This window comes from Pygocentrus nattereri, chromosome 2 (assembly GCF_015220715.1).
Source record: "Pygocentrus nattereri isolate fPygNat1 chromosome 2, fPygNat1.pri, whole genome shotgun sequence".
NCBI classification, from domain to species: domain Eukaryota; kingdom Metazoa; phylum Chordata; class Actinopteri; order Characiformes; family Serrasalmidae; genus Pygocentrus; species Pygocentrus nattereri.
In genome coordinates this window covers 20,762,768-20,785,982 of record NC_051212.1, presented here as the reverse complement: position 1 = coordinate 20,785,982, position 23,215 = coordinate 20,762,768, and the positions used below count along the sequence as shown (strand labels likewise).

The 23,215-nt window shown below is 41.7% G+C and overlaps 1 protein-coding gene across 6 annotated transcripts in view; it reads left to right on the top strand.

Annotated features, from left to right (window-relative positions):
* si:ch211-200p22.4 (phosphatidylinositol-binding clathrin assembly protein) overlaps positions 1-23,215 on the top strand; it is a 72,021-nt gene that overhangs the window by 8,390 nt on the left and 40,416 nt on the right. For all 6 annotated transcript variants that reach the window (XM_037546346.1, XM_017710269.1, XM_037546336.1 and 3 more), the window contains exons 2-7: positions 6,392-6,534; positions 18,308-18,383; positions 18,473-18,575; positions 19,952-20,045; positions 20,288-20,399; positions 22,921-23,027. In XM_037546346.1, the coding sequence (XP_037402243.1) occupies positions 6,392-6,534; positions 18,308-18,383; positions 18,473-18,575; positions 19,952-20,045; positions 20,288-20,399; positions 22,921-23,027 (635 nt within the window). The remainder of the gene's footprint in view (positions 1-6,391; positions 6,535-18,307; positions 18,384-18,472; positions 18,576-19,951; positions 20,046-20,287; positions 20,400-22,920; positions 23,028-23,215) is intronic.

The window sequence follows — 23,215 nt, the reverse complement described above, 5'->3', positions numbered from 1 at the left end:
TAGTTCAAGTAGTGCTGAGGAGTGTCACAGTCTGAGCTGCTTGAGTGTAATTTCACACATCTTTCAGCTTGTTTGGTGCTCAGGCATGTGCTAAAATTAGATGTGCTATATTTTTTTAGATTGACTGACTAAAATTGAACTTGAATAATTAGCTAGCAGAAATTCACATTTACCCCTTACCCCAAATTTGCTCAATTCATCACAGGTGGTATCTAAACTTTGTACCTTTTTGCATTAGGCTTATAGGGCTAACGCATGACAAGCTCGCATTGAGTTGTTAAAAGGAAATTCCAGTAATTTTTAAAACTTTCTGCATAATTAAATTGTTGATGTCGATAATATAATTTGAAGTGTTATATGAAATGTTCCACTGTACAGCAACTTGCCAGATTTCTTTAGTGTTAGAAATAGGAATATGGTGTCTCCATGTCTACAGTGTAAATATAGCCATTTTATTTACTGTCCAAAATGACCTGTGAAACTAGATGTCGTTTTATATGTACTGTTGATAATAGTAAAATCATGATCTATAGATAATGCCATGCCATGCATAGATAAGTTGTTTTGCTAAAAACAGCAGTAACAGCTGTATTGAAGGCTGAATTTTGTTCTTAATTTTGATCCCTTCACATGCAGTGTAGTGCACAGCAATGCTTAAAACTGCCTCTTCAGAGTTTTACTACTCAGTGTTTTAGGACAGCAGTAATTTCTCAGAATATAGCAATATGAAAATTCTAAACTGATTTGTAGAAAATTAGTAATTCAGTTGCAATGTCTGCAATTACTTTGCTGGTATGTTAAATTTATTGCATATAGCATAAATGTTGATGCCGTTAGGTTAAATAGAAAATCCTAAACATTGTCTGCTTTGTGTTGTGCCTTAAGGTTAACTACTTGGAGTGTGTACATGGAGTGCTAAGCGTGTATATAAGGGGCTTATTTATGTCTCATTATTTTATTAAATATTGTTAATCATAATATTGAAACATAAGTGATGTAGAAGAGTTTTGTGTCCTAACTGATTCTGCATTCTGTCTAATCTGTCTTTCCTCTGACTGCTGTTGAGATTGTGTATGTCTTTCTGAGGGATGAGGGAGAGCTGTGAGCAGAACTGACCCTTTTCTTCTCATTTAGAACCTTCTCATTTAGAACCAACTCCTTTCTGCCAGATCCTTTCCTTAAGTCATTGAAAAACCCAACTCCAATTCTAAATAAGAATTTAGAGGGTACGGCTGGGTCATGTGGACAAAATGCTAGTATTATTTTGCTACTTGTTTCAATTGAGATGTGTTGCGTAGATTATAAATGGATTGGTAAAACGTTCACCTGTTTTGACCAAAATAAATGTACTTTTATTTTTTGGATTTTTATTATATTAGATTACTTGAATAGCTTGACTGATCAAAACAACCACAGAAGCTCTCATCATTTGCATCTTGCAGCTATATAGCTTGTTGTTCCTTCCATTCATTTTCTCCTGGCTAGTATCAGGAACAGTCTGGTACGATTGCTCCAAAAGCCTGTACTGTGTTGGTCTAACAATGCTCCCCTCATGCACCTACACACCGCCAGGCTGTGAAACATGGGCAGGGGTCAGACCCAGTCTGTGTGGAGCTGTGATGACCTTCTGACATCATGTTGATGCTCTGGTTCCTGGCAGTGCCTTTATTCTGTTCACTCGTCACGCGCTGCTGGGCACACACCTCCACATGCGCTCTGCGGGAGAGCCTGTGTGTTGACAGGATTCACACTGTTCACAATGCATGTATGCCTCTGCAATACAAATGTTGAAGGACTGTGCCCCATTTAGTCAGCAGCTTGTATGTGTCTGTGTGTACAAGGATATACTACTGATCCCATGTACTGAATAGGTATTGGCTCAGAAAATTAACTAAAAAAACGATTCACTGCATTTGCAGTTCTATAAAATGTACCTTCTCAACTTGTGATTCATTGTAGCCAGTGTACATCACAGGTGTGTATTTTGTGTGTGAATCTAGTGGCATACAATAGAGGTCTATCCTCAGACTTGCCACATATTGCGACATTGGATCAACCTTTTGATCGTCGCCCTGTGGAGCAGGTGGTTAGCCAGTCCAGTAAGGGTGGGAGCAGGACGATACATGTTCATAGAAATCCTGCTAATTAATGAACATAACCTATATAATAATCACTGTGTGTTTATATAAGTATGTATGTATGCATGCATATATAGGCTACAGAAAATCAGTCAGACACAGTCAGCCACAGCTGTGCAAAGTGCTCCTAATAAAGTCAAGTATGTAAAAATAAATGTCACAAAAGCTGTGTTTACAGAGCAGGTAAAAGTAGCCCAAATCTGATCTTTTTCTTCAAATATGACACATCATCTTTGTGGCAGTGTGAGTGCCAAAAATGCATTAAATCTGGCATTTTCAATTCCGATTTGAGATGCTTTCATATGTGGTACTTAAATCTGGTGCATATCCAATCTGCGGCAATGCGACTCAGTCTGAACAGCCAAATCGGAAATCATGCCGCTTTTACATATGTACAACTCGACATTCATCAAAATTTTGCGCTTCTGAGACTAAAACATATAGGCTGATGTTTCAGTACTAAAAAATTAGAAAAGACTCATAGCAATCGCTTCGTATTTGAGGAGGTTGAATGAAGTGTTTTGTGCTTCACATCTGAGCCATCCTCCCACCTACCTTTTGATCCACACCAGTTTGCCTACAAATCAAACAGGTCCACAGAAGATGCCATCACCACTGCTCTCCACACCGCACTCACACACCTGGAGCACCAAGGGAGCTATGTGAGGATGCTCCTCGTAGACTTCCGGTCAGCTTTTAACACGGTCATCCCCAGTCTAACATCAGTCTACAACCTCTGAACCATACAGGTTTTTAGCAATGTGGCTTCAAATAACAAGCCTTTCATTATAGAAAAACTTTAAATCTGAAGTGGTACATGCAGTAAGCGAATTTCAAAAGTTTACACTAAAGAGTTAAAATATGGAATGGTTGGTTAGTCTATAGTTTGTGTGGAAATTATGCTGGCCAGCCAGCATTACAGCTAGTCTAGCTGAAGTTTGGGGTATGTTTTAATGGAATGTGATCTGTAATTTACTAAAACATCAGATAGATTAGCTGATACCTTCAATATCACTGTCAAGTATACTTGCTATCTACACGAACTAGTATACTTGCTATCCAAACTACATGCCAGCCAACAGTCATTTTACTGTGAGTAATGCTTTAGTCTGTCCAGCATATTAAAGCTTTTTTTTAATTGAAATAATACAATAATCCAGTAGCTAGCCATTTGCCCAGGTTTTCATAACCTAAGTATTCATAACTTCCAAATATTACTCATGTCATACTGCAGTGTATATAGACTACACCTCCATGTCCATTGAAAATTTACATGGTGTCCTTTGCCTTTCAAGTATTTGCCAATGGAGTGTGTGAGTCACTTAACATGTATAATGACTTAAGTCATCTCTGGCACCTGGTACTTATGACCAAGCACTAATCCTCTTGTTGACTTGTGTCATGTCAGTACTCTCAGTTCAGATCTGCATAGGGAGAGAAAGTTAGCTCTGTGCATCCCATATGTCGATCGGCCTCTTTTTTTTTAAGAATGGAGACTGAGGGGATATTTGCGTGTGCCTTGGTGTGAAATGCACTGCCTTGGACTGCAAGCTTGTGTGTGTGTGTGTGTGTGTGTGTGTGTGTGTGTGTGTGTGTGTGTGTGTGTGTGTGGAGAGAAAGGGAGAAGAAAATCAGAGATTTGCGCAGTGTCTCAGGGCTTTGGCCGAGGCTGAGGGAAATCAGCTATGCATCATCACTCCTACAAGATTACCTGCAATGTTGCAAGCAGTACTATTGTACAGAGAATGCGTATCTCTCACACTCTTGCTTTTTTTTTTTTTTTTCTCTCTTCCTTACACTCTCTACCTTTTGTTTCTATTTCCCTCTCTTTTTCTGCCTTTCTTTCTATCTGACTCTCTTCTTCTCTTTCTTTGTCTCCCTGCTTTACCCATCAAGACAACTGGCTGTGTAATCAATAACATCCAGTGGTGTCTTAAGTCAGCACATCCTCTGCCTTTTTTTTCCTTCTTTTCTCGCTCTCCTCTCTTTCTAGTCTTCCTCCCAGAAACACTTCACACTGTCTAAGAGAAAATAGGACTGCAGTATAAGGCCAGAGAGAGCGAGAGAGAGACAGAGAGCGACAAATGGAGAAGCAATGTTATAAATAAAACATTGTTACATAGAGGCCTCTTAATTGTTAACACTCCTACACACGGCTGCATGACTTTAATAGCGTGAATGTAAGGAAATGTAAATGAAGGATGCAAACATTCTACATTTAGGGTTTGTTCATACATTTAGATTTAGATGCTAGTGCATTAAATGATGACTTTCATGTTGTGTTGCATTTATAACCAGAACTGTCTGTCAATGTGTTGTTTCCTCAGTTACCCCTGTTGTAAGGTCTCATAATAATTTACAGGACACTGATGCAGTGCACATTTCTAATAGGCCTATTTTTTAAATACATTAGTCTGTTTAGAGTTGTGCTCTTCTGGGTGATGGTTGTGATCAGTCATTTCTCCAACTGGGAGCTGCGCTAGTTTAGAACTCCTCATTAAAACAATGGGCAGGCCCAGTGGACCCTCACAGACGAGTCTTACTGAGCTTTGTGTGTGCGAGTGAGTAAAGGTACTTCATCTAACACTGAGCATGGGGGTGAAGAGAGAGAGAGAGAGAGAGAGAGAGAGAGAGGAAAAAAAAAAAAGATGGTGTGCACTGAGGGACCCTGTAGACAGTCGCTGAACAGATTGCCCAAATTTCACAGTAACCTGTTATAAATACCTATAATTATTACATTAGTAATCGATTTTCATTTATTTATTTGTCTGTTTTTTAGTAGGGCTATTTGCCTTCTTTTTCCTCTCTCGTTTGTCATGGCTATTGCTACCTGCTTACTTGGTCTCCCTTGGAGAACGAATGATGCGTTTTTTTTTTTTTTTTGTTTTTTGTTTGTTTTTTTTTCCCCCTGATATTGAAGTCTTTAGCAGTTTTCAGACTGCTCACTCTGCTGCCCCACAGAAATAAATGCGCCGTCAACATCCCGCAATGGCTGCATTGAATACAATCGGATTACAGACTCAGACTGAGGTGTTTATTCTCCCTCTGCTCAACAATCTGACAAAAATCTTCGTTTACATGCCTGCTACAAGTAATCCGATACAAAATGACACGCATGCGTGGAGAGTGAACGTTACCATGACAGCGAACATCACGTGAGATGAGTTTCCAGTTGGCGCGCTTGTGTTTTAATTGCTTTAAACTGACGTCAGACTCGGAAAAACAGCCTTCACGTGTACTAATAAAGGAAGACGTCGTGCTCTGAGACACAGAAGCTGGACGTCTGACCCACTGCAGTCTTTTAAAGCTCAGAGTATGAACCTCGTCTCCTCTGCAGGCCAGTTTCAGCTCCGCCATGTTGAGCGGTATAAACCTTTGGCTGTGACGCGCAGCGCATGCGCAGAACGTTCTTACACGGTCCGATTGGAATGTAATCGGATTTGGGCGTTTACACGGATATTATTCTTCTATTAAACGGATTATTTAGAAGTTTACCCACCTCATTCAATCGGATAGAAATTGTATTCCGATTGGCCTCAATCAGATTAGTCTATTCCGATTGAGGTGTTTACGTGGACGTATTCTATTTCGATTGAACTATTAGTCGGATTATTAATGGATTATCAGGCTTCATGTAAACATGGCTGATGAGTGGTATTTTAGGATAGGTTTACTACACGACTGGATCAGATTGTGTCCCCCCGCCCCCCTTTTTAATATCACATACTTAGCATTTTAGATTTAGCACTTAGATTCATGACAGCCCTGTTTGAGAGAGGTGGTTATGCGCACTGAAAACACTAAACCATTCAGCTCCGCTGTATTTTTAAAGAATCTGTCTTTCAAGGTGTTGGTGAGCTCCTGCTTTGACACATTTTATTTTCTTCTTGCTAGTCAATAATCCAGTAGCTGGTCTCTGACACATGTAGTCTGTGAACTTGTAGATAAAATAATATGCATGTAAATATACCCTCAAGATATCATAGTTTATGATGAGTGAGTGCTACTTGCTTATGTATCTTCTGTGTGTGTGTGTGTGTGTGTGTGTGTGTGTGTGTGTGTGTGTGTGTGTGTGTGTGTACGAGGAAAGCAACTGGCTGCATCTTGTTTATGAATTACTGAACAACATTGCTGAGGTTTTTATGAATGTTTGAGTGTGTGCAGTCTAATCATAATGCGTTTGAAGTTGCTGCACTCCTTGAATCTGAGTTGCTGCAATCAATGACGTGCATTTTGCATGTTTTTTATTCCAGACCTGATCCACTGCACCAATGAGATGAACGTGAACGTGCCCCAGCTGGCTGATACTCTGTTTGAGCGGACAGCCAACAGCAGCTGGGTGGTGGTCTTCAAAGCCCTCATTACCACGCACCACCTAATGATGTACGGCAATGAGGTGAGACTACACACACAGTATTATGGTGAGGTGATGCACATAATCCAGTGCACATGATAATGAAATGTGCGATATCTCTCTCTCTCTCTCTCTCTCTCTCTCTCTCTCTCTCTCTCTCTCTCTCTCTCTCTCTCTCTCTCTCTCTCTCTCTCTGTCTCTCTGTCTCTGTCTCTGTCTCTGTCTCTGTCTCTGTCTCTGTCTCTCTCTCTCTCTCTCTCTCTCTCTCTCTCTCTCTCTCTCTCTCTCTCTCTCTCTCTCTCTCTCTCTCTCTCTCTCTCTCTCTCTCTCTCTTTGGGTGGGTGGGTGTGTAAGCGAGAGACACTCTTGCAAATACACACTCTAATGATATATGGTAGCTGAGAAAGCAGCCTACATGTGGACACATTGCTTAATAATGTACACTGACTAAACAGGCTGGCCCAAATACACAGCCTCTTATGCATGCAGTCCACCTTCTCTCGAATCTGTGGGAAACAAACCTGTTTCCTTGAACTTTTAAGTCCTTAACAACTCTCCTCGTATTTAAATTGAAATGTTCATTGTATGATAACAAATCAATTTTCAAACAGGACGGACACAAAACGGTAATTAAAACTGTTGTATACACACACTTAACGACCACTGCTAACTAGTAACCCACTGCAATACATTGTTTATCATAAAACAGTGCATTTTATGCCAGTTCAGAACCTTTAATTATGTCAAAGAGAATAAGCGTCATTTCGGGGAGATGTGGGGCAGCTGTGATGCAGGCATTTGAAGAGCCCATATCATCGAAAACGAAAACATGTGGCTTAAGTTTCAAAACATTGCAAATAAAATAGTTGGCTACACAGCAATGCCAGCTATCCCAAACAAAAATGTATATCTTAAAATAGGGATAACATGGACAACACTTTAGGTACGTTGTTAATGTATCATCGATTCTCATGACATCCCTAAAAAACAGTTGCATGTACATAATGGTCTATACAGCTTACAGCAGTATGCCAACCTTTTACATTTACGTTATAAGAACTGTTTCAGCCTACACTGCCTTTTGAATGAGGTAGAATGTAGTGTAGCCGCTTTACAGCAGAAAACTGTTGGTAATCCAAAGACATTAAATTCCTATTTTTGATAGTTATTCGTTACACTTTGGAATTTGTCAGTTTTTAGTTATTCAAGAACTCTGGCTTCACACTGCATTTGTTTGCCACCAGCAACGTTCCTTATGGCTTCTGTTGCTTTGCAGATTTTGCTAATATATTTTTTGCTTCTGAAAATGGATGTGTAGCTGATAGTGCTAACTAGCTTAGCAGTGTCTGCCAAAGGGCTAACTAGGTGAGCTTTGCTGCTGTTTAAATCAGTGTTTGACGGCCTGGTTACTGGTGAGCTACAGCTCTGTCATGTTTAAAGTTGACGTGTCATGGTTGGTCATTACATTCTGGGGTTTATGAAGGCTGTTATGTCATGTATGTTTTATATTTGAGCATCTAATGTTGGATATTCAGTTCCTGCATGTGTGGCTAGCCTAGTTTGCCTTAGAGGACATTGCTAGGCTAATTGCAGCTGCTAGTGCTAAACTCGAAAGGTAGTAGAGCCTTTGTTCAGCGAGAAAGTTTGTGTTCTTCAGTGCCCGAAGTAACAGTTTTATTGTTTGACACAGGAACTAAAATATGTATAACATTACTAATTTAAAAGGAATGTGACAAACATAGCTCATAATGTTAGGCACCCAGACAGCACTCAATCATTCCTGTCTGCTTGAGTGGTCCATGCTGAGTGGTTGTGTCGAGACCCATCACTCCAAATCAGTTGACCATAGTGAGGGTGCAGGTGAGCACCCTCTTTTGACCTGTCCGTATGAAAGTGTGAGACAAAAGAGAGAGTTCAGAAGCAGAAGAGGCTTTCTGAAAGCAAAAAAATCAGCAAATAGAAAGAAATTAAAGCAAAGACTAGCAAAATGACTAAAGCATATGTTTAAAGTTCAATTTAAGTCACTATTGGTGTTTGTAACATATTTTGGACATTTTAACATTGCTTCTAAATTTTATTTAAACATTTGGCCCAAAATTGAGTCACGCCAGTGTTGTACCATCATTCGTGAACAAGACCCTGAGATACTTGAACTCCTCCACTTGAGGCAAGAGCCTATCCCCGACCCAGAGAGGGCTCTCCGCCCTTTTCCGCCTGAGAACCATGGTCTCGGATTTAGAGGTACTGATTCTCATCCCTTCACACTCGGCTGCAAACCGATCCAGCGAAAGCTGAAGTTTGTGGCATGATGTCCCCAATAGGACCACATCATCTGCAAACAGCAGCGATGTGACCCTGACGTCACCAAACCGGACCCCCTCCATCCCCTGACTGCGCCTAGAAATTCTATCCATAAAAATTATGAATAGAATTGGTGACAAAGGGCAGCCCTGACGTAGTCCAACTCTCACTGGGAACAAGTCTGACTGCCGGCTGTGCAAACCAAACTCCAGCTTTGTTTGTACAGTGCCTGAATGGCTCGTAGCAAAGAGCCATGTACCCCGTACTCCTGAAGCACCTCCCACAGAATACCCCGGGGAACACAGTCGAATGCCTTCTCCAGATCCACAAAGCACATGTGGACTGGTTGGGCAAACTCCCATGAACCCTCCAGAATCCTGGAGAGGGTAAAGAGTTGGTCCAGTGTTCCACGACCAGGGCGGAACCCGCACTGCTCCTCCTGGATCCGAGGTCCGACTAAGCAGGACTCTCTTCTCCAGTACCCCTGCATAGACCTTACCAGGGAGGCTGAGGAGTGTGATTCCCCTGTAGTTGGAACACACCCTCCGGTCCCCCTTTTTAAAAAGAGGCACGACCACCCCAGTCTGCCAATCCAGTGGCACCGCCCCCGATGTCCACACAATGTTGAAAAGGCGTGTCAGCCAAGACAGCCTCACAACATCCAGAGCCTTGAGGAACTCAGGGCGGATCTCATCCACCCCTGGAGCCTTGCCACCAAGGAGCTTCTTAACTACCTTAGCGACTTCGGCCTCAGTAAGGTACAAGCCTATTCCCGTGTCCTCAGACTGCCTCCTCACTGAAGAACGTGTCGGTGGGATTGAGAAGGTCCTCAAAGTATTCCTTCCACCGCCCAATGACGTCTTCAGTCGAAGTCAGCAGCACACCATTTCCACTATATACAGTGCTAGTGGCACACTGCTTTCCCCTTCTGAGTCGCCTGGCGGTTTGCCAGAATCTTTTCGCAGCCAATTTAAAGTCACTTTCCAAGGCCTCACCAAACTCCTCCTACACACAGGTTTTTGCCTTGGCGACGACTGAAGCCACAGATCGCTTGGCCTGTCGATACCTGCCAGCTGCGTCTGGTGTCCCACAGGCCAACCATGCCCGGTAGGATTCCTTCTTCAGCTTGACGGCATCGCTCACCTGGGGTGTCCACCACTGGGTTCGAGGATTACCGCCCCAGCCGTATGTCCAATGACACGACTACAAAGTCAGTCGTTGAACTGCGGCCTAGGGTGTCCTGGCGACATGTGCACTTATGGACATCCTTGTGTTCAAACATAGTGTTCGTGATGGACAAACTGTTGTTTGCACAGAAGTCCAAAAACTGAACACCACTCGGGTTCAGATCAGAGAGGCTATTCTTCCCAATCACACCCCTCCAGGTCTCACTGTCATTGCCCACGTGAGCGTTGAAGTCCCCCAGTAGGACAATAGAGTCTCCAGGAGGAGCACTTTCAAGCACCCTTCCCAAGGACTCTAAGAAGGCTGGGTACTGTGAACTGCTGTTCGGTGCATAAGCACAGACAGCAGTCGGGACCCGTTCCCAAACCCGAAGGCGTAGGGAAGCTACCTTCTCGTCCACTGGAGAAAACCCCAACATACAGGCACCGAGTCGAGGGGCTATGAGAGAGCCCACACCTGTCCGCCGCCTCTCACCATGGGCAACTCCAGAAAGCTGTGTGTTGATGTGAGCCCGACTATATATCTAGCCGGTATCTCTCAACCTCGTGCACCAACTCGGGCTCCTTCCCTGCCAGTGAGGTAACGTTCCAAGTTCCAAAAGCCAGTTTCAGCAACCGAGGATCAGAACGCCAAGGCCCACGCCTTCGGACACTGCCCGATCCACAAAGCACCGAACCCCTACTACTGCCCCTCCCATTGGTGGTGGGTCGATGGGAGGGGGGACTCATGTAACTCCTTCGGGCTGGGCCCGGCCGGGCACCATGAGTAAATGCCCGGCCACCAGACGCTCGCTGGCGAGCCCCTCCCCCAGGCCTGGCTCCAGGGTTGGGCCCCGGTAACCCTGATCCGGGCAGGGTACGCAAGTCCTGTTTTTGTCTTTTCATAGGGGTTATTATGGATCACACTTTGTCTGACCTGTCACCTAGGATCAGTTTGCCATGGGAGACCCTACCAGGAGCTTTTGCTCCAGACAACATAGCTCCTAGGATCATTCAAGCATGCAAACCCCTCCACCACGATAAGGTGGTGATCCATGAAGAGGAACCTGAAATCTAGTGCCGGATATTTGGCTGGTAAATCTTGTCTCAGGTACTGGGTGTAAAGCAGCACTGTTTAAAACTCCAAGGACAAACTGGAGGACGTCTGTAGACGCAGACAGTGTCCCAGCAGTGGAGGACACACTGATAAAGTGCTGATCATAAGGACACGCTCGTGTGAGAGTTGTGTGTGTTTTGTGAGATGCTCTCTGAGTCACTCCCACCAGTGGCCTAGATACTGCATGTACAATTTGCTTTTGTGACGTGACTCGAGGGATCGAGGGAATGAGGGTGGCTGGAAAAGATAAATGGGTAGAATCAGTGAGGGAAAGAGAGGTAGAGAGGCTGTGTGTGCACGGTGTGAGAGAGAGAGACAAGAAAAGGCAGAGGGACTAGGAAAATGCTGACAGTGGAATGATGGAGGACATGACAACTTGGAGAACCAGAGAGAGAGAGAACGACAGAAAGGAAAGGAGCAGAATTTAAATCAGCTCTTTGGTCTTCTAATGGGGTTGAGTAGTTGACAAATCGGTTGCCCTCAGACTGGGACTCCCCTGCCCCTTATGTGGCTGCGTAGTCTTGACCTTAGCTACTGCAGCAGCTGCTGAAGCACACTAGGCAGAGTTGGGCTGTGTAGGCAGTGGAATCTCTTGTAGTATAGAAGGACATTTTACCCTATTGTGCTGTTTGAATATCCACTTTTTTTTTAATGAGTAGGATTCAAATATACCAACGATTATTTCACCTCTGTGAATAAAAAAAGGTGATCTGAACCTGTTTGTTCAGTTAATTAAAAATTTTACCCTCCTCTTAAATAAATAAAATATATAAATATATATATCTCTTTGCCATTTTGCTTAAACAGGAATTTATTTTTATTTTTTTTCTTCATAATCAATCTAAGATGTATAGAAAGTCGTTCAGAGTGGTTTGGTATGAAGTGCTCTGGTCTAGAGAAACTTGCATGGTGGTGGTGAGGGGAACCAGATGTCTGAAGAGTTAAATTACATATATAAACAGAAGAATTGTGATGTGCCCATAGATCTTACTGTTTCAAATAATAATGCTATATTTATATTGTAGACATTCCTCTACTGGTTCTTATCGCAGCTGTGAAGAATATTAGTCAGTGAGTTTGCTGTGAAATTATGCAGAAACTTAAGAGTGGCTATTTTTAACATCTTAAAAATGAAGTTATGCAGAAATTTAGAAAAATTGATTGAATTCCTCAACACAGCACTCCCTGCTGACTTCTGTGTTCTGATTTCTGTAGCTCTGCAGACAAAATAATGCTACTTTTTTTTTTTTTTTTTTTTTTTTTGAGGGGGGGTCAATCTTCACTTACTTAATCAGGTAACAGAACAAGACTTGAACACTGAGTCCCGATATCCATACATTCAAAAAACCACACCCAGTCTTGGCTCATGGAAGAAACAGGGGAGGGGAGTACAAAGTAAAGATAAGGGAAGTATATCTGTGTGGGTGTTCACTGGGTGTGTATACAAGTGTATGTGTGAAAATGTGAAGATTGGAGACTGATGCTGTTCATTGCCTAGGAGTGTTGACTGCTCTGTGTGTGTGTTGAGGGATCACTTGAGGGTATGGCTTGTGTTGGGAACTCAGATAAAGTGTTTGTCTTACAAAGATAAATAACTGCCTGCCTTTTACTCTGGTTTTAATGAGCGCACACACACACACACACACACACACACACACACACACACACACACACACACACACACACAGCCATAGAAAACAGGTCTTCAGGGTTGATTGTTAGCTTTTAATTCTGTGGCTGGGGTGGATTTTAACAGCCCTCGCAAAGACATAGGACTGCTGTAATTTGCAGTATTGACACAATGGAAACGTTCTGGGTCTATTCTGATTGGTTTACTCTGGGGGTTGTCATTTGGCTGTTATTCTGAATATAGGCTCTGCTTGTTGGCCCTGCAAATGAGTGGGCTTATTTAAGAATTCCACTAGTGTGTGTATTTGAATACTGGTGCCTCCCTCTTTGCTCAGAAAGCACCGTTGTTTGCATAATGGCTGCTGTGTTTGAGTGATGTGAGCTAGCCAAGGTGATAATTACCTTTTTAATAAACACACACTTTGTCATGCTCCTCCAATCTCCCTCCTTCTATCTCCCTCCTTCTATCTCCTCCATAGCAGAAATGCTTGAATGGAGTTGAAAATAAGTGCCTGCTGCCTGCTAATCAATACATATAAGCAAGGGAGGGGGATAAACGACATTTTGAGGAAAAAAAAATGTTGCTTCCTTTTACTGAACTGGATCTCGTGATTGCTCTGGTGGGCATGCACAGTTGTCTCCCATATTCCACCTACAAGTGCTTTCTTTCATGGCAGCTATTACTAGATAGAAACTGTAGTGCACAATTATTTTGACAAAATATATAAATGTGGAGTGGTTAAGTATTGTAGTTGTACAAATACGACCCACAATTTTGGCTACAATCTTGTTGCTGCACAACTTACCAATAACGTTAGACCTGGGAGAGAAGTTTGCTGGAGTGAGGTTGATTTGGTGTTCATTTGCAAATGTCATTATTTGATGATTTTAGATGACATGGTTAATAAAATGTCCACTGTCTATGATGCACAGTCACATATTTGTATTGCAGGGTCATGCATTGTTTCACCTCTACTTATTAAAATTTTAAATGACTTTAATTTCTGATGAATCAGACTAACATGAGCATGGTGCAATATTTCTTCCTATTTAGTTTTGACATAGTCCAGCTCCATACCACAGTATTTAAAACAGTTAAATACTGACTCTCAACAAAGATTGCTTTGATTTCACATTAGGTTGAGTGGGTTTTTTTTTTTCAAGTGTGTTCTAAAGCTTTTCCAACCTTAACAGTGGCTATGAAGGAACATGTGATTGGAGCATGGCTAGGTCAACTACACACCTATAGGTTGAACCTCAAATCACTCCGTGCATTGCACTGCACAGGTCTTAATGGCTCCTGCATGTCTTAACAAAGAGTCATCTGGTTTTAAGCCACATATGCACAATTCCCTGCTGGACATATAGTGAATTAAATATTTGCATGCAAAAGCTTATATGGTCCACTGTGTAGGGAGCCATTTGAGATTCACCCATATTTATTGGTGTCCAAGATGCTCAGACCGATCCAAATTCCCACTCTAACAACAAATGCTGCTACATATAGAACAGGATAAATCGCACCATTGCCTTTCATCTGGTAATGGAGCTTTAGATTAATTACAACAGCAGTAGTTCCTCAGAAATGATGTGACATGACCATTAAAGTTCTGCTCTAAAAGTGAGTTTCTCTCTGTAGTATGGAACTTGCCAAGTAGTAGTGGTGAATGAATTGGCCTTTTTGCTTCATTAATCATGAAGACATTTCTTTTCTCTGTCTTATATCTCAGCATATACACTACATTGCATATTTTGCCTTTAAATAGTCACATCCAACAAAATATGCCACTTCTCTGAATAAATTGATTTTCTCTAAGAATAAATGGTCTCCTTTCAGCACTGGTGTTTTTCTCCTGTTTTTCTTTTTTATTTATACTGCACTGGTTGCCTGTGCTGTATCCATAGAAACCTCAGAATTTGAGAAAAGCATCACTCCTCTGTGTGGAACTACATGCGTACACACATAGCTGTGCTCCCGAAAACCCTGGTCAGTTTTGATTTTATTGGTAATCTCCAGATTGAGAGTTGTGAGATGGTGCTGAAATCTGAACTTGGTTCAGCATTTTCTTAAGGGGAGAAAATCTCTTTGCCACTGTTGTACTCGAGCCTTCTGCATTTAATAATGAACAACAATTTGATGCCGTTGATATCCAAGGGTTATTCCCACGGTTATGAGGACAGACTCTAGTGCTCCAATGGAGTTATGTGTCTGTATGTCCAGCGTATAGTACTGAGATTTTGTTTTGAGTGAGTACTTTTAGCCTTTGGTGTTATAAAAAGTGGTTGAAGGATTGGAGTTGCTGAGCCCAAGTTTGACTGGATGAAAGTGAGCATACAAAGGTAGCTGCATAAGTTAGTGCTATTGATTTGTGTGCTGGAGCTTGAGGGTTCTTCCTGCTGCTTGGGTCTTTGTAAGTGAATGTCCTTCTGATCCAGGGCATTCTTTGTGGAGCTGGTGCTCTCAAACTTGGCATCATGTCCATTTTCACTTTTTCTCATTGCAGTTTGCTGCACTAGATGTCTCTGTGAGTCGCGTTTGGCATTTCTGTGTCATTATGGACATGAACTGGGTGAATTGGATGCATCTGGGGCAGTAATAATAAACTGATACATTGTTTGCTGTGGCACAGAAGCTTATGGTGAGACTCAAATTTTATATATATATGATGTGTGTATGTTGCACACAAAATAAAAGTGGAAAAACACACTACAGGCTGATCCAACTTTGATGTAATGTCCTTAAAACAAGTCAAAATGAGGCTCAGTATTTTGTGTGGCCTCCACGTGCCTTTATGACCTCCCTACAATGCCTGGGCATGCTCCTGATGAGGTGGCGCATGGTCTCCTGAGGGATCTCCTCCCAGACCTGGACTAAAGCATCTGCCAACTCCTGGAAAGTCTGTGGTGCAACGTGATGTTGGTGGATGGAGCGAGACATGATGTCCCAGATGTGCTCAATCGGATTCAGGTCTGGGGAACGGGCGCACCAGTCCATAGCTTCAATACCTTCATCTTGCAGGAACTGCTGACACACTTCAGCCATGTGAGGTCTAGCATTGTCCTGCATTAGGAGGAACCCAGGGCCAACCACACCAGCATATGGTCTCACAAGGGGTCTGAGGATCTCCTCTCGGTACCTAATGGCAGTCAGGCTACCTCTGGCGAGCACATGCCGAGAAATGCCACCCCACACCATTACTGACCCACTGCCAAACCGGTCATGCTGAAGGATGTTGAAGGCAGCAGATCGCTCTCCACTGCATCTCCAGACTCTGTCACAACTAACCTTTTCTTTTTTTAAATGTAAATGTCTAAGCTTTGACATGCATCGACTTAAGCAATTAGCTGCTCCATAAAGCAAATCAAGTGGCCCCTGCTGTCCAGACCATCTCCATCTGAATGCACTCTGTTGAATTCTTGTGGTTTCCAGGCCACAGGGAGTTTAATTTAAGCTATAGGACACTCTGTAACATGGTATGGAATATTTATACAGCACAAAAGTTAATACAATTTACAAAGACCAGCATAACAATTGGTCCTCTAAGAGCCAATGTTCTCTGGTAAATTATTTCCAATTTTTGCTCAGCCATATGAGTCTGGAATCACTGTTACAATAAGGCGTAGGTTGGCTTTTCCAGGAGTTGAAGTGTCAAGTGGTGTGTAATGACTTCCTAGTTTGAGACACATTCTTTCCTGGTTGACCAAGTGCAGGAACTTTTGTTAAAAGGGTGAAGAGGAACTTGGCTCTGAGGTCTAATCCCATGACTCTCTTTAAAGGCTCTATGGCCATCAATAACCTTGTATGATTTCTTTAGGTCAGAGTTTAAAGTTCAGTTTCTCTACTAGAGGCCCACTTTTCTGAGTGTGCTGAATTTACCTTGGTTAGGTGAACTGGCCCTCTGAGATTTTTTTTTTTTTTTTTTTTTTTTTTTTGAATTACGGTGGAGTTCAAGAAACCAAGCTTTCTTAACCTCAGGTTATTTCACATGGCTGAGCTAGATTTGCCTTACAATGTAAAAAGCCTCTGAGTTTTCCCACAGAAAAAAAGGGCTTAGAAGCGTTTTAAGAAATTTTAACTTGACCCTGAAATACTTTTGCCGCTGGCAGCAAGCCTTTTTTGCTTGACTGCAGATTGGTCGCCAAGTTTTCATTCCATCTCTCTTTGGGATTAAAAATAAATAAATAAAACCTTTCCAGTGCTCCAGACGTTTTTGTGCATTTCTAGTTGAGCACTAGACTAAAAAATAAATTGATTTGTGAGGAGGTGAAAGGGGGCCATGCTAGCAGCATTGTGCTACCTGTGCTCAAAGATGACTGTGTGCTAAATGAATGAAGCAAGAAAGTGGAGAGCGATTACAGATGAAAAGCACTTGGCAGTACAGAAGAAAGTCAAGAGTTTTTCTGGACTCATTTTCTTATAGAAACCCTTTGTCAAGAATTAAGTGTCACAATACTTGAAGGCGTTTTCTGATGCCTTTTTTATTTTTATTATTTTATATATAAATATAATATTTAATATATATAATTTTTTTTTTTTTTTTTTTTTAAGTTTGGGAAGTTGGAACGGACAAATATCAAATGAATATTGAAAACCTAAATACAATGATTTTTGTTCAACATTCAACACTGCACTAAACCTAGTTAATCAGCCCTAGTTATACTTATCACTATATAATTTGTGATTTTTTTTTTTTCCCATCGCTGCTTCTGTTTCTGGTTACTGTGATCCTTCGGCCTTGAGAGTAAAGTTTACATTTACATTGTTATATAAAACCCTAACAAAGCTAAAGCTGTTTAGTGTTTTTTTTTTTTTTTTTCTTCTCAACTTTTAAAATGAATAGGTAGGAGCGTATGCTATCAGGAGCTGCAAGCTCTTAAAGCAGTAGTTTAGGGGAAAATCCATTTTACACAATTTTCTACTCCCAAATGTAGACATTTTGGTGTCATCCTGAGGTTTTCTTCAGGTCTATGTTGGAGCGACAAAGCTAACATGGTTACAAAGTAAAGCTTATAGCTCATTTCATAATTAGCATTGTGAAAGCTGCATGCCTAAATCATCACACATATTTACAACATGCTGAGTTGTTGTGTAATCTTATAGTCTTGCTTATGGGGATTCTGACTCTGTATGGCAAGTAAATTGGATATTCTGCCAACTTATTGTTTTCATATATATGAGTGAGGGCATGATTTGTGGTGCTGTGGCTGATTATAGTAGGATAAGTCTTTGGGACATCTCCTTTTACTTTGTCTCTGTTTGAACATCGCTGTCCTGGCGTGAATCCCCCAATTGCTGGGCCATAATCAGTGTTCCATCAAGTCCAAGCAGAACACGCTCTGCTTTCTGGGAATTCCCACCACACCTTTCTTAACGTGGACTCTTGAGCTTGCTGTGAGTCTTGTCTTGCATACAGTTTTCCAGCCTGCACCCATTGCAGCCAGAACAGGGAGCATTCCCTTATCTACAGAATTCTAGCGTTTGTTAGATTCCAGATTAAAGTACTACTCTGGCATCAGCTGTACTTCACGTGTAACTAAACATCAGTCTAAGTGGTTTGATTGTAATCAGTCTTTTGCTTTGTCTCTCCTTTTCTTTGTCTTGCAGCGTTTCATTCAGTACCTGGCCTCAAGAAATACTCTCTTCAATCTGAACAATTTCCTTGATAAAGGTGCACTGCAAGGTAAGTAGAAGTGGCATCTAATTTTGTATAGGTTTATGAAAAAAGAAAAGACAAAAGTCCTCAGGCTCTCACTTTCTCACTCTTCTCAGGCTATGACATGTCCACCTTTATCAGGCGCTACAGCCGGTATCTGAATGAGAAGGCTCTGTCCTACAGGCTTGTTGCTGTGGACTTTACCAAGATGAAGAGAGGGTGAGTAAATCAGATGTCTGGACGTTTGTTCGTTCAATCAATCATTCAATCAGTCAAATCATTCATTCATTCAGTCATTCTTTCATTCAATCATTTATTCCTCAAAAAACTTGTCTAACCTTAAATAATACATATAGGTAAGTTGGGGGGTTTTGTCTGCAATAGTGCTGTTACACTCAAACCTGATACATTCTTGACATGCTTTCACACAGTGTTCAGGCTTGTTACAAACTTATTAAAATGATTTTCCTGAGATGCAAACATTCACATTTGCACCGAATGTCCTTGCCATGAATTGCCAAGCGATCCTACATTTCTGCACCATGCACAAAATACGGCTGTTATGCTCAGAACAATAGAACTTGACTATAGAAGCAAAATCCTTAAGTGTTTCGCTTTGCTGGCCATGTTGTATCACTGTTGTGCAGTTTCAGCCACATGCACACAAACTACACACTGCAGTATTTTGCTGCTTCTCTCCAGTGATGTTACACTAGAATCATAAGAAATGCACTCTCTCATGGCTCTTTCAATTTGCAAAATGCAAAAAGCTTGACTGTAAAAGCAGAGACTCATATGTTACTCAACTTTCCTGGTAATGTCTACTTCTGTTTGCACAAGTCCTTCTGCTAATTTCACAGGAATTGTGCTAGGTCTTGTGCAGGTTAACTGCCATGCCAGTCTTGCTGGGATTTTGACTCTAGCTTGTGTTCACCACACTTGGCCCTTCCTAGTTTAATCACCTTTTGAATTTCAGAGTAAAAGGGTATGTGTGAAAGGTTTCTTTTTTTATGTTAGATGAACTGGAACAGGTAAAAGGCACCAGTAATTCAAATACAAATAAATACAATTTTTATTTAATGTTTTACTTAATGCTGTCTTTGTAATAAAACACATGGATGGTCAGTGTTCTTTAAGCACTGATGATACCCGTGATATGCTGAGAGAAGTATTGCTTACCTGTAGCTATATGCAGCCTTTACCACAGCAAACTAACTCAGGTTTAGGACGGACGGACGGACATCATTTTTGATCTTGAGTGTGACTCGCATTATTCAAAGCCCTGCTCCATTGTCACCCAGAGCTGTTTTCCCTCATTTGCGTTCACATTGCGGTGTTAGGTGCAGCTCCCCTGATATTCATTGTTGCTCTTTCCCAAGGCTAGGAGCATATATTTGAGAGCCTTTGTGCTCCCCATAGAGAGGGTGGAGAAAGTGTTGTGGAGCCAAGAAGAAAAAAACGACCAGACTAGTCATTTGTGGCGCCTTTGCAGGAGAGAGCCTCTGAGACAGAGGAGATGTCAAGCCATGGTGTTTTTGTTTGTTTTGTTTTTTTGTGTATTTGTTTGTTCATATGTGTGTTTGTCCGCTGTGCAGTATTGATGGAGTGATGCGCACCATGAATACAGAGAAGCTGATCAAAACGCTACCCATTATTCAGAACCAGCTGGACGCACTGCTTGATTTCCAGGTGCGTGTGTGTGCGTTCTTGCGCACGTGTGTGTATTTGTATGTCTGTGTACATGTGTCTTCAAGTATAAACACTTTGTTTTTCTGTACTGTTGTCAGGTCTCGAAGTCTACACAAGTGAACACTTCAGCAAATGTCTGTTACCTACTATATCAGCTGAAAACAGCATTATCTCTTTTCTGTGTTTGTCTGTGGATATTTGGGTGGGTGGGTGTGTGTGTGTGTGTGTGTGTGTTTCTCCAGGCCAACCCTAATGAGCTTACTAACGGTGTGATCAATGCTGCCTTCATGCTGCTGTTCAAAGACTCCATCCGTCTGTTTGCTGCCTATAATGAGGGGGTCATCAACCTGCTGGGTAAGCCTCCCTGCGTTCTGATGCCAGAGTATATCCTCTGACTATATGCTCTGTCTCTGAGGAGTTAGCCCTGGGTTCAACGTGAGGCCGCTTTCCACCCACAGGGTCCTGAAGCCAGTGCCTAATCTAAAACTATGTGTGCCTAAGACACAGGGGAAGATATTCATGTTTTTGGTTTGTTCCCAGGTCTCCAAGCCTGGTTTGCCACTGCATCCATTATCCAAGGCTTGCCAATCACAGCTTTAGCCAGCCACTTATACATGCAGAATTGGGCAGTTGGTGCTCTCTTTCAGTAACGTTCAGCTATCCAATGATGTGTGAGCAGCAGCTGGAGAACATTTGGTGGCTGGCTTGTCTCAGATAAAGAACATTAGGCTGATAGCATTGTGCAGAGAATTAGCAGTGACTAAACTGTGGGGGAAAAAATGGTTAAAAATGGTTGTCAGCTAAATCTGTTATTCCACCTGATAAAATGGCTGGTCTAGTACCAAGGAACCAGTGACACAAAGGGTCAAGGTATGGGCGATGTCTTCACTACTTGTTTCCTGGAAGAGCTGCCCTTCTGTATTTGGAAACAGGACAAAACTGAATAATCAGTGACCAGTGGAAGACACCACAATTTCAATGGGAGTATGTTTCGCAATGAAAGCACAAGATAACACATTGCTACAACCTTATATGGCTGACAATAAAGTAAATGTAGCCAGTTAGGAATTTAATGTGCATCATGCTACATACTGACATGTCCTTTCATTACTTGTTAATGTTTATGTTTAGGAAAAGGATGTACACATCCTGTTTGTCATGCCAGTTATCGTGTATTCCCTTGATCACAGTTAACTGCTGACTGCAGTTATTTGCCACAGGTGTCATATTTTTTCACATTGAACATTTTCAGCAATTGGTTTTTGGCAAATCTGTGTAAATAAAACGAAGCAACACACATTTATTGAGACATGTTTGAGACAACTGACCGGTGCTCGACGCCTTTAAATAGCTGGGGTGAGTAAAGTTATCTGATTTGATCTCAAAATGTGTTTGTCACCAGCTGGAAGTTTCTACAGTAGGGCTGTCCGATAAATCCTATCTTTATCATTTAAGTTTCTGCAATAAACATAGTTATAGTGGTGATGACTTAACAGATCAAATTACCTCAAACATTCAGTGCCAGAGAGATGTAATTACATTGCTGGCATAAACCTTTAGAAGCCAAATGAGTGCTACTGTATGCTGAGATTGAGTGCTGCTACTAAACAGGCAATATGTGTACAGCTCAAAGTTCTCCATCCCGAACTACAAGCCTGTAAAAACACATCAAACATTAGAATTGTTCTCACACCCAACATTTGTTTTTAAGTGTGCATGGCAGTAGTGGTTGCTTTCACAACAAACATTTATTTAAACACAAGTAAATTAATTTGCATCATTCTTGTGTGCCTAAATAAGAGAATTATTTATTACAGCCAGATGTGCTGACTGTTTCGCAGCCTTTCAGTGTACAAAATTGTGTGTGCATTTTGTATTTTATTTTTTTTGTTTTGCACAATAGAGAATGATGCTTTTAAAATTTTGTATTTTGCTGTTTGCCTAAAGGAGAGGTTACTAAGAAATCTGTTTACAGATTCGAAAAACGTTTGCATAACGTCCAGTCAGAGACACACTATTTTAATAAGAATTTATTGTTTCTCATATCGTCATTGTGATATTGGGCAGCGTTATGCATGGATTTATGGTAATTACCAGCTCAAATTTAGTCATGACCATTACATGATCATTGTGCAGTGGAAATGCAGTCTGGTTTTTACAAAGATACCAGCACTGGTACCTTGATTGTGGAAAAGGGGTATCGGGGAGGGTAGTCCTTTCAATCTCCTCTCTCAGTATTCTGTGTTATATATTCTCTCTCTTGCGCTCTCTCTCTCGTTCTTAGAGCAAAGTCTATCCTATTCTCACTCAGAAATGTGTGCTATATTCTCACTCACTCAGAAATGTGTGTCCTCTTCTCGCTCTGAGGAAAGTGTACCCTATTCTCACTCTCAGAACAGGCTGTATGTATGTGAGACTGAATCATATTGTCACCGTGGCTGTTAAAGCCTGACAGCTCCTGTGGCTTTTACCTGCCACCTGCACAGACTCGCACATGCTCGCTTCACGAAGGAGCTTGTGTTAGCAAAGCTCTGCCAAACACCATTATCAGCGCTGACATGGTTCAAATGTCCAGAACAATTTTTTTTCCCTGCTAAGCTGTTTTTATCATAATAGCACAGTCGTTAAGTTTGAGCCATTTATAAAAGGAGTCCCTGCTAAATGGCTGATCCTCAATTTTGACAGCTCTGAACAAGCATTAGATGTGCTAGATGTCCTTGAGAGGACAATTTGCCTCCTGCAGCTTCTATCTGGATCTTGGCAGTGCCATCAGGCAGCCGTGCGTGTGTTTTGACAGGCCGCTGATGTGGTAATTACAGTCTTTGTCTGCTTCAAATTGCTTGACTAATGGCTGCTTTTTCTCGCTCCTTCTCAGAAAAATATTTCGATATGAAGAAGAACCAGTGCAAAGATGCTTTGGACATCTACAAGAAGTTCCTTTACAGGATGACCAAGCTGTCGGAGTTTCTCAAAGTAGCAGAGGTATTGTTTTCTTTCTTATGGATATGTACACACAGACGTATGTGGGTCGCATGTTTTGCCAAGACTGGTCTCAGACATTTTAGGTACCGTGAGGCCTCCTTTTCATGTCATGCCCTCAAAACTGAGACACCAGTCATACAACATTTTTTTTTTTTTTTTTTTTTTTTTTTTTTTTTTTTTTTTCTTCC